This window comes from Pogona vitticeps, chromosome 11 (assembly GCF_051106095.1).
Source record: "Pogona vitticeps strain Pit_001003342236 chromosome 11, PviZW2.1, whole genome shotgun sequence".
NCBI classification, from domain to species: Eukaryota; Metazoa; Chordata; class Lepidosauria; order Squamata; family Agamidae; genus Pogona; species Pogona vitticeps.
The window spans coordinates 20,319,333-20,331,432 of NC_135793.1; the positions used below are offsets into that span (position 1 = coordinate 20,319,333).

At 42.5% G+C, this 12,100-nt stretch overlaps 1 protein-coding gene across 3 annotated transcripts in view; it reads right to left on the reverse strand.

The window, feature by feature from the left end:
* Positions 1-4,386: 4,386 nt before the first annotated feature.
* The window catches only part of MAMLD1 (mastermind like domain containing 1), a 113,439-nt gene continuing 105,725 nt past the window's right edge, over positions 4,387-12,100 (reverse strand). For all 3 annotated transcript variants that reach the window (XM_020801007.3, XM_072981294.2, XM_020801006.3), the window contains exons 3-5: positions 9,564-9,731; positions 8,235-8,316; positions 4,387-7,332 (exon numbers count right to left, since the gene is read on the reverse strand). In XM_020801007.3, the coding sequence (XP_020656666.3) occupies positions 6,317-7,332; positions 8,235-8,316; positions 9,564-9,731 (1,266 nt within the window). In that variant the 3' untranslated portion in view covers positions 4,387-6,316. The remainder of the gene's footprint in view (positions 7,333-8,234; positions 8,317-9,563; positions 9,732-12,100) is intronic.

A 12,100-nucleotide genomic window follows, 5' to 3' on the forward strand; every position in this document is an offset into this window, starting at 1 on the left:
ATGCTGATGTATGAAACTGATGCAACCTGGAATTAAGAGTGCTTAACTGTGCTGCCTGGAGGATTGTGGGAGATTTCCTAACCATGCCTTGGACACAGTTGTCAAGATATAACATTTTGTATGTATATGTATATTTTATATGTATAGAGTGCTAATGAAGGTGTGTGTGTGGAAAAAGTAGCCTTGGAAATGAAAGTGCTTTTAAAAATGAATTTTAATAGCAGTTTACTGAAAGTCACAGTGAAAGAATCAGGCTGCTTTCTAGCTGAGCTAAGGCCAAGGTCACTGTACAGTAATACTGCCTTGCACATGAATTACATTCATGGCTGACAGTTCAGTGTGGAAGTAGAGCAAAGAAGAACTGAAAGTATTGAAATGAATAGAATGCATTTATATTGCAATGTGTTAATAGGGCCAGATATGGCATTTGTAAGTCCTATAACTTAAGACACACTGTAGCTACAGTATTCTGGTTTTATGATACCTTGGTGTACCAAAGTATATCTTTTACAGGCCCTTATTGCTCCTGGCTTTGAAAAATGTTAGTCATAACAATAATATTTATTGGCATGGTGGCAGCTTGCCAGATTCTGAGTTACAAGCCCTTGAAGTTACAGAAGGTGCAAGGATAATAGAAATTCTTATTATAAAGTTTTTGTTTATGACCCAGGCCCTTGGATCTCCAGGCCCGGCAGAAAGGATTGTTGACAGATTGGGGAGAGATGTGGACAACTGTGAGAAATATAAATATAAGGAGACAGGAAACACACACACACACACACACACACACACACAAACCAAAAACACAAGGAGGAGCATCACATCACAACTTAATGCTGCACATTACATACACAGATACTAACAATAGTCATGTAGCAGAAATGACAACTGACAAGGAAAACATGGATTTTCCTCCATATATTGAAAGTAGCCTGATTGGGTGAACACTGAGAATAATTTTCATGTATGTTTAGATATGCTAAAAGGTTAAGTAATATATTTTACTTTCATAGATATTAAATTTTAACAACTTTGATATTTTTAGAGATTCTTAAGTGTTTTTCTGCAGCTTAAGTTTAGCTTTGATGTTTTTTGAGCATTTGTACCTATATTTTTTCTTATACAGTAATTGTAAAAATGTTTTCAATGCATTTTGACTTGTTGCTTTTTGAAGTATTTTTGTGCCTGGAATTGTTGCTACAGTGAAAAGACCTATACCTTGATACTCAGATGAATTTTGGTATGATTGGAAATTATTGTCTGGTTTCATTCTGGAATTAACTCTTAACTGAGATAAGTGCCAGCTATGTCAAACGCAGGCTTCTGATTCCCCCCCCCCCCCAAGAGGTTTATAAAGTTCTGTTGGGCTCTTGAAGAGATGTTGAGGTGTCAGAATCTCCGACCTGACACAATCTTGTCAAACAATTGATCTAATTCAGTACTGAGAGTTGGTGTGGTATAGCAGATATCAGCCAAAATCTCTGGACAACAGGGTTCAAAGCCCTACTCAGCCTCACTGCCAGTGTTAAACCACTCCTTGACCATCTTACAGACCTCAAAAACCCAATTAGGGTTGCCACGACTCAGAAACAATTTGAGGGCACATAACAGGAACAACTCAGTATTGCCTATATTCATTTGACCGTACCTGGAAATACCTGGGCAGAACACGAGGACTTCCACATGCAAAACAAATGTTCTACTGTTGAGTCATCATGACACCTTGGTTCTTTTCTGCACTGTCCCATGGACTACCTGAAAACATTCTAGGAGTCTACAGTTTATTCCAAGTTTGACTGTATGGGCCACATTTTGTTAGAACAACAGCAACAAAGAATGTGTACATGATAGCTAGCTATGGAAGAGCAACTGAGAATGCTCAGTAAGGTGTGCTCTGTTGCACTGCTAGAGAATACAGAATACGCTGTTCAAGGCATTAATCCCGGAGACCAATGGGTCTTTTCAGAAACCTGGTGTATTTCTCTAGGCTTGTGAAATAGGATTCACCAGTCAATTTACAAAGCTCCGGGCAGTTGCCTCTGAGAATTATCCTTCTCTTTCTCTCTCTCTCACTCTCTCCTCTTTTTTTTTAAACTGTACTTACATCCATCCTTTCTTCCCTTGAGCTCTTTAGGGGATAATTCTTGCTAGGGAGGGAAAAAATTAATTTCTTTTCATTTATATTTTAATGCAGTTCAGTATCCCAAAGTGACCTCTCTTTGGGGTTCCAGAGATCAGAGTACTTACTATAATCTTCCCAGGACTTTCTTATTACTAACTATCATTTATTGAAAGAATAAAAAGTCCACATAACCAATTAGCAGGGCTGAAGGTGCAGGCATCATAGAACCGGTCTGAAAGTCCAAGAATCACTTAGATTTTGAATGAAAGCGCATTTCTTTCTAGCCAGGAAGAAAGAACGTGGAAAGGGGCTTGGAAGCTGTATGTATCCAGTGAAGTTTCAGAAGCTAACAAGGTGCTGCAGAGAACTACTGTATATGTACATAATCAGAAGTAGTTTCAGAGCTCAGAGTGTTTTCAGTGGTCACAGATTATGCAGCACAGTCTTCCTTGGTGCAGCCTTGCAGCCGATTTGAACATTACCAAAGCAGTATGACTGAAGCTGAACAGTCGTCATGCATGCACATGTGCAAGTGCTTCCTGCATAATAAGTTCCCATTGGCTTCAAGAGGAGGTGAAATACTGGGTCAGGAGGTACTTGTGCGATCTTTGTGTGTGTATGTATTATTAGGAGGGGCTCAGCCCCTGTAGAACAGGCAGTGCTTCAGCATGCCCCAAGAGCGCTAGGGTTACCATGTGGTTCTCTAGCTGTTGTTGGCCAGCAGCTCCCTTAAACTCTTGCCAGCATAGCCAAAGAATTAAGGATAATGGGAGTTGCAGTCTGATGTTGGGAGGGCTACACAATCGCTGTCCCTTCTGTATTTAAAAGGACGGAAGAAAGCAAGGAAGGGAGAAGGAAGGTATACACCTTGTTGAATGGGGCACATATCAAAAAGAGAATACGTACAGTACTTTGTTTCTCACAGATCAAACTGGCATTCAAACAGTGCCCCAAGAGGATCTAAAAGCAAATCTTCTTGCTGTTAGGGAATTGGTTGGGATTTTCTTCAGCTTTCCTCCCTGGGCAGAGCCAAGGGGAAACTAGAATGTAGAGCAAAAGTGAGGATGCCGGTTTATAGGAGAAGGCTACTTTCCCCAGCAAGTGTCCCTGAGGTTCTAAGGGTTTTGGAGCACTCGGGATATACTTGCAACCGTCTATTTAGCAGAGCTAAGCCACCCCCCCCACCAGACTATGACTCTGTTTCATACTTCTGGTTACGTACAAAGTCGAAAAAGAGGTTTCGGGTGGCAGTTCTTTTGCTATGCCAGCCTAATAATGAAGCTTCAGGTATCATGGTGCATAAGCATATGGAAGCCATGCCAATGGACCAGGAAAAGAGCTGGCATGAGCGGTACTTTTTTCACCAGCTTGATCTGCAAAAATCAGTAGAAACTTTTCAACGGCATGAAGATCAATGCGACCATCTGCAAATGTCCACGGATCAAAGCTCTCTTAAAGGCACTTGAACAAGAGGGTAAGGAGAACACAAAGTAGATGCAAACATATAATTAAGAAAAATCCCCACAGCCAACGTTGACCTGACCCTTTGCTGTTCTACCAAGGACAGGCTGGTGGAAAATAGGAAATAAGCAGGGCCCATTTTGAAGATGGGACGTGAGATTCCATAAAGGAAGCCACAGCTTTGAGTTTACAAGTGAGCGAAACAGAGGACAGGACCTTCTGGAGTCCATTCATTCATAGGATCACCATAAATCAGAGGCAATTTGATGACACATAACAACAATGTTTTGATCTAACTCCACCATAGGTGCGTGTCTGCAGGATGCCCTCAGGGGTCTAGAAAGCTGCCTGATGTTGGGCAATGCTATATCAAGACAGATCCATCAAGACTGTTGCCTACCCTGATTTGCAGTAGCCCTCCAGAGTCTAAACTGTGCTACTTGATCCTTGTAATGAGTGATGTCAAGGACTGAACTTAGCATCCTTCTGCAGGTACAGCCTGTGGTCTCTCATTATGCAGCACAGTCCCTCTCACCCAATAACCAGAAATTATAGATGTTCTGCCCAGACAGTGCCATAGCAGCTAAAGCTGATGCTACTGATTCTATTCTCCCCATCCCAAAGAACAGCAAGATCTTCCTTTTGTCTAAAAATAGTAGACACCTATAAAATACCTACATTCAATCCCATCAAAGCTACAGGTGTTGCACATTTCTGTATGTGTGTGTTTTTAAATACTGCTGCTACCAAGAAAAGAAAAGAAAAAAGAAAAGAAGACATAATTGAAAACATGCAGCGAGTGCTATTTTTCCCTGGCAGTTTATTATGGTATGAAGGAAAAAACATTTTGGTGTGCTTGAAGTGGACGTTATCTTACAAATGGAGGATGATGTGGCTATTAAAATATGATTACACAAAGTATGAACAGTTTTGAAGAGGTTTACAGTACGATGGATTTCTTTTATAAACAGATTCTTAAATATACATGTGACAGAAAAAACATCCAAAGTTAAGCTATTTACGTTTATAGACATTTTCTCTGGGGGACAGGGAGAGAAAGGGGATGGGAAGTATCATATTAAAAACAGAGAAGAAAATATGAAATTTGTTCAGAACCAGGAACATATCACCTGTACACTATAAATATACATCACTGAGGTGGGCAAACCAGGAAAGGTTGGGTGGTTTTGTTTTCTTTTTTTTTTAAAAAAAAATTCACTGAAAGACAACACCCAGCTTTATAGACTTGCACGGTCTTTAGAATAGAACATTTTTGCACAAAAGCACAGTCTCCCTCTAATGCCTTCTTTATTCCACAGGTCAGCTCCCACATACAGACACATCATTGCTTGATGACCCTGATGGACTTGACCATTGGCAGCAGAATGCATGAACTGTCATGACCCACAAACGTTTTGTTTTGAGTCAGTTCAGCCCTCAGTGATGCACACTTCAGGGTCGTTTTGGCCTCTGGACACAGCAGTCTTGCAGGGCAGGGGGCTGCATTAGTCAGACTAGGAAAGGAAGTGGAGTCATCCACTGAATGATCCAGTTCGGGTAAAAGAAAGGACGGTGTCTATTAAACAGTGGAATTCAGTGCCACAGGATGTAGTGGTGGCTTTAAAGGGGGATGAGAGACATTTCATGGAGTGTAGGGGCATCAATGGCTATTCATCAGAGTGGCTACATATCCTGTCCAGGACCAGCAGTTGCTTCTTCTCAGTTGCTGGATGACCGTGAATCAGCAGATATCCTACTTGTCAGCAACTAGTGGGTTGTATTCTATGTGAAAGAGAACTTTGAATTACAGAGGCCTTTGGTACAGAGGCCCTGGTACTTCTTATCTTTTTACCCACTTTCCTCAAAAGGATAAGAAGCCAGCCCTGCCACATATCTTACATCACTTCTTTATCCTGCTTACGATGGCCCCAGCTAGTTCTGTTCTACCTGTCTAAAATTCTATCTGTGGCCCATTTACATTTGCAACTCATACTCGGATGCTGTAATCTAATGAAAGCGCTCATGGGAAGCAGACCTGCATCATCAACAGCAGAACGAGAGGCAAAAAGAGAATGGAAGGGGAGTCTGTGTCTTCTAACTTGCCCAGAAACGTGCTACAAGGAGCTAGTTTATAAAGCAATTTGCCTGGGTGACTCTCTGGACTTGATAGTGAAATGTTATTGCTGGCCAGTCAAAATGAGTTTTTCATTCAGTTTTTTCTGTTGTATTAATATTTCCATTGGAGGAGTGGAAAGTGGGCAATATTACAGATCTTACTTCCTGGTTACTCTGTTTGCCAGGACACCCCTAATTCAGCTGTTATGTCAAAAACATAAAATATTTGATGTTGTAATACATAGTATTACTGCAACTAACAATAATATTTGCATATTTAGAACAATGTATAAGTCAATTCCTGTAACATAAGAAAAACAAAAAGTAGAGTAGCCTATAAGGTATTTACAAAGAGTTCAGCAAAGAAGTATAAATACTTCTATATTTAAGGTTTAGGAAAACGTATTTACAAAATATTCAAATATATACACAGCTGTCTGAAAAACCCAGGAAGGTAAAGAGTTAGTTAGAAGGGCAGGTTTATTTTTTATTTTATTTTTTTGACACTGAAAGAAAAGAAGAATTTTTTTTTTTTACTTTTGGGGTGCGGGGTAAATGTTTCTTTTCGTTTCAAGTCCTGCACAAATTATTTACACATCCCTCTGCTTCACCGAAGAATTACACATGTCCAGAACTCTGAACATGCTGCCCCAAAATGTCATCGATCATTGTCAAATTATTTAACCAGTCTTCATCGGTGCTGCCACTGCTGCTGCCCTTCATAAGAGACTCAATAAAGTCAGCCTCGCTGCAGTTCCCGGGCAAAACAGAATTGCTTTGCTGGGTTACGAAGTCATACTGTGGCGGCAGCTCGTTCATTCTGCTGAATGCTCCCGACGGCTGGCTGGCAGCGCTGGGATAACTCGGTGGGCCAACGGCTTGAGCGGGGTTAAGTTGGTTAAAACCAGACACGCCTTGAGGCATGGATTTCATAACATTCATCGAAGCCGGCAAAGGTCCTCGGGTTAAATTGTGCCTCAGGTTCTGGTTATTCAGAGGGCCCAAGCTTTGGACAGGCGGTGCAAGGCTGACTTTTTGCATCTGTCTGGCTTGAACCCCAGGAGCGATCTGATTGGGCGGCACCGTGGCCTGATGGGAAAACGGCTGGCTGGGGATATTTGCCCTGGCGTTCTGTTTCGAGAAGAGAGGGTTACTGGAGAACTGCTGCATGCTGGCCTCCATGTGACTTTGATTTGGCATCCGAGGAACTCCCGTTGGCGTCCACATCTGAGCCGAGGAGCTGGAGTAGACGTTTGGAATTCTTGGCATAGCGGTCTGTCTCAAATGCTGCTGGGCAGAAGTATGATTCACTAAGGAACCACCAGCAAAACTGGACAGGGCCATGCTCGGCCGGGCTGCAGGATGGCTGTGGACGGTTTGACATCCTGCATTCATGCCAAGGGAGTTTTGACTGGGCCGTAGTGGGAGGTTGAAATCAGAATTGGATGGGAACATTCCTGGCTGTTTGCTGGAGTTGTGTGGAATCATCACCATGGGCCCACTGTTTTGGTTCACAGTGAGCCCAGAGCTCAAGGTGTTCTGCAAGATCCCCTGGGCAGACGGCATCATGCGGTGATTGGGGGGAGGCGTCTGCATGGACTGGCTGCAGTCAGTCGCCATCGGCTGGGAAACAGCTGTGTGGAAATAGCCAAGATTAAATTTGCAGAAGTGTGGACACTGGGGTGTGATGGGCCCTCCATTCATAAAACAGTGCATTGTCCCAATAAAACACATTTCTCCCTTGCTTTTGCTTTTAACCAGTACAAACAATAGGCTCAAGGTATTCCCCCCCCTTCCTTTTCCCATCTAACTAATGCTCCAGACACAAAAGCCACAGAATTGCTTTAAAGCCAAACTGTGTGATCAGCAAAAATAACACAGTGCAGCTTCAGGCTCTTGGAGGGGTCTAGCGCCAAAACCCTGTATTTCAACGTTTCTGCTTCTAAGCAATTATTCCTTCACATCGTGTCAAGGGTTAGGCTAGGCTAGAACTCTTGTCCCCAATATCCCATGCTTCTTGTCATTTAGAAGGTGACATTCCACAGCTCACCTCTCTCTCTACTGACTTTCAAAGTTCTTTGTGGATTCTTTCTTCCTCTTTTCAAAGACGGTTGCCATTCCTGTTCCATAACTAATGAGTGAAATATTAATCCACTGCTTAGCATACAGCTGATTTCAGATATATAAATTCAAAATCTGAAACTAAGACTTTAGAGAACTTCATGTTTAAGAACACTTCAATTCTCATTTGAAAATTCAGAATCGTACAGATTCAATTCTGCTTCACTATACTCCATGTTGACAGAGTTGTAGAATCTACAGTTATGTGAACATGGCAAATGACAATGTGATTTCAGAGGCCTCTTCTTTTAACATAGAAGAGTCCATCTCAACTAACTTGTTAATCAAGGTCATGCTAGACTTGTGAGTAAGACAGAAAACATTCACTTCTTGTAAGTGTGTTGTTGAAATCCCCAAGTGAAGAACAGCATGCAAAAGGTCAAAAGTTTTGAGCTCATGTTTTCTTACTCCTTACCAGGAAATTGATTCATGGGTTGGCCCACAAATGGCCCTCTCTGTTCAGATGCCACTCCCATCATGCCATGCCTCTGTTTTTCCTAGGAAACAAGAGAAACAATGGTCATGTCAAATAAAATATCCTCCCCTTAATGGGTGACCAGCCACTGCCCACTTGAATGATCCCAATGGTTAGGAATCAGGACATCCCCTGTGTAAGGGAGAAAGGATATAAAAAATGTGTTCCTTCTTATTTCCAGCTACTGATACCCCAAGGCATTGAACATTACTCTTACTGCTCTTTATTCCTCTCTTTTGCCTTCTTTGTCTCCAAAAAAGACAAAATATTAGAACTGATATACCAGCATTAACTAGCACTGGTTGGTGATTATGGCTGGGTTCTTCCCCTTAAGAGTGCTTAAGAAGCACTGCAATACATAAATCAAACTTAAACTGAATAGCAAACTCCAGTTTTCCGAGTGAAAACACTCGAGTGCAACAACTCATAGAGAACAGGGTTGTGTATATTTCATAAACCATAGTTTATCACAGTGAGCATGAACCTCAGTGAGGGAAAAGCTCAACATATCTGCTTCCCAACCTTAGGTAACCCAGGAATTCTTGGACTTCAACTCCCAGAAACTTGGGCAGTACAGCTAGTGATGAAGTCTTCTGGGAGCTGAAGTCCAACAACACCTGAGTTACCCAAGGTTGGGAACCACCGACCTGGAACAACATTCCATGCCCAATACCCACCTTCCAAAAGACCTGGACATCAACTTCCTCACTACTGGCCATATTAGCCAGCATTAAGGGGAGTTGCAATCCAACTGTGAAAGCACAAAGCTCCCTGGTCATTCTGAAATGATCATCAAGGTAGTCTTCCTTCCAGGCCATACCAAACTCACTGCCACACTCTAAGTCATTGTCCAGGAAGCAGCCTGCCTCTTAGCTCTGGACCCACAAGGGACATTAACATAAACATCCAACTCTTCAAACATATTAGACATGTTCAACGATGCTTTGCCACATCAGTTTCCTGTGACTGTAACTTCTTTTTCTCTTTCTGGACCATACAACCTCCACTTCTCCTTGGGCCTTTGGCCACCTCTGCCGCAACCTCTTTCTCTGAGCTCTGTCCCAGTATGGTCAATTATTAGAGCGAAAAAATATTTCACACACCAGGGCAGCCAGCAAGAGAAAGGGAGTTGGAGATTAAGTGGTACAAAGGATGGTGTCTATTGCAAGATCCATCGAGCTGCCGTAATAATCCGACATTTTTTTTCCACCACTGAATAATAGCACTAGAAGCTACTAGATTGTTTCTCATACGCAATAAGAGACCAACCTGTAATTGCTGCTGCTGCTGCTGCTGCCGTCTCATTATTTGCTGCTTTAGTATCTGATTCCTCATGGTGTAACCGTTCACCATGGTTTGGCCTGGAGCAGACACTGGACCTGAACTTGGGATGGCTCCTGGCTCTTGAAGTCTTGTACCAATCCCAGTGGTTTGGTCCTGAAAAGGAAAAAGAAAAAATAGATCTAGATTTCACTGGGCAGGCCACCAAACTTTAACCATGTACTGATAGAACGGCTGAGTTCTAATGCTGCACCAAAAGATGTTCTAGCTTGACAATTGGGTTCTGAACCATGATTGCTTAAGTCTGTTTATCTCTTATTTTTCTTCCTTGGTTGCATAATTAAGATTGGTCATTTCATCCCAACCCATAGCTAATCTTTCATCATCATGACAAACTAATGTCTCCGAACTGAGCACACAAGTTCCTAAAAGGCAGGAGAAGTGTTTCTTAAAGAAAACAGGACCAATACTTCAGAAAATCAAGCCAAAAAGACACCATTACACAACCTGGTTAACACTGGGATGGGAAACTTCCAGATGTGTGTGTGTGTGTATGTGGGGGGGGGTCACACAGCCCACCCTCTGATCTTGGAAGGATGTTCCTACTTCTATATGCACCCATCACACAGAAAAGATGACTTTATTAATAGTTTAACTTGAAAAAGCCTCCCCACCCCGACACACAACTTCTAAGTGACTACAGAGAGTAATTTTGTGACGTTTTTGGCTGTTTCAGAGCCACACTCACAGCTAGGAGAGACTTTTATTTTTCAAAACCATAAATCCAGCTTTGAAAAAGAACATCCCCAGGACAACATACCAAGGTAGTGGTGCTTCAGTAAAGTGGAAAAAGAGATGACTACCCCATCCTCCCAGCTTGCACCTAGATATATATGTGGGTCAGTCATACCATTTCCAGTAATGTCTGCTAATACCTTTATTGACCCTTGCAAAGCTGAAGGAGTGCTTATTTTACTGAAAGCGTGCCTCTCTGGAAAATAAGGGAGGTGTGTGGTTCAAGATGAAAAGAGGAGAAACAAATTGTGCCCGGCATGTTCATGTTTGCCTAACCCAGGGCTGTCATGGGTTTTGAAAGGAAGGAAGGAAGTAATCTAAAACCCAAAATAGACAAGCTGTTCATCAGGCTACCTTCCACTGCTAAGTGGTATACAGAGCTTTGATGGCCAGAGTCACGCCAGACAGAAACCTAAAAGCTAGTCAACTTGTATCAGAGGGTGGGGAGATGATTTACTCTTGCTTGAAAGCTGCAAACCTCAATTTATGGCTCCTTCTTGAGGATGGAGGGAGTCCTTCTGATACATATCATTCACGGTGGAAGGAGGAAACACCAGGGTTTGCTGAATGGCTTGCTTGCCTGACTCTGTTTATTATTCTTTCTTCAGGAAGCAACAGCAGTTCATCATTATAAGAGCCCAGCCTTTCACCAAGAATCAGTGCAAGGCTGATTCCCCGAGGCGGAATGGTTGGGCATCTGACAGGGCCCCAAGACCTGGCAAAGTGGTTCATAGTACCAGCCTCACCACAAGCATGTGGTCTTTGCACAGGGTTTCAAGGGACTGAGTGAAAAAAAGTAGGTCTACCACTCTGCTTCTTCCAATGTAAGGGGATTCACTGATAGCCCTTCGTCAAAGCACCTCCTCCCCTAAAAATACAGAGTGAGGAAATGTCTAGAAATGAACAAGAATGACAATATAGAGAGTAGTCCAATGCAGGAGGAAACTATACTGTCTGCACCTTTGCCAGCAACTGCCTCATAATCTAGTTCAGCCTCCAGTGCTATTTTACATTATTGATGACATTTTGTTATTATTGGCATGGGGGACTGTGTGCATTATATAGCCGGCGGAGTCGAAACTGGGCCACACTTCCTTTGTTTGGCAAATGGAAGCCGACATCCTTTGTTTGAGTGTCAATGTTATCAGCAGATAAGCAACCAAGTAAAGGGTAGGTGCCTTCTGACATCTGACAATTAAGATCATGCTGAAATGAAGAAAACAGGAAGCCAGCAAGGCAACTTTGGAGGGTAGTTTATGGAGAGCAAAGTGGAGTGGAAAGGGGATGGAGATGGGAAGGGCGGGAGACAAGAAAAGGAGGCAGGCTGCATCATTCAAATAAAACAACAACAACAACCCATCCCTGTCTCGTTCCGTGAACTTTTGCAGAGAGGGCTTGAAAGATGATGCTATGACCAAAGAATCAGTTTCCAAAGAAGTAGCAGTGTTAGTCTGTCCCAGCAGGCGCGGAAAAAGAAAGGTGAGAGGAGGGTCAAAGAAGGCAAAATATTGCAGCCCTTTAAAGACTAATAGCTTTGTTCCAGAGTGCATTTTTGTGGATCAAAACCCATTTATTCCGACATAAGGAGTGCAAATTGTACGTGTTCCCTATATGCCCATAGTGGTGAGAATGATGACAAGGGAAGATAGGAGATAGTAGACAAAGTGAGAATGGCTGGTTAACACAGGAATGGGACTATCAAGCGGTTAATTGGCAGATCCTAGACGTAC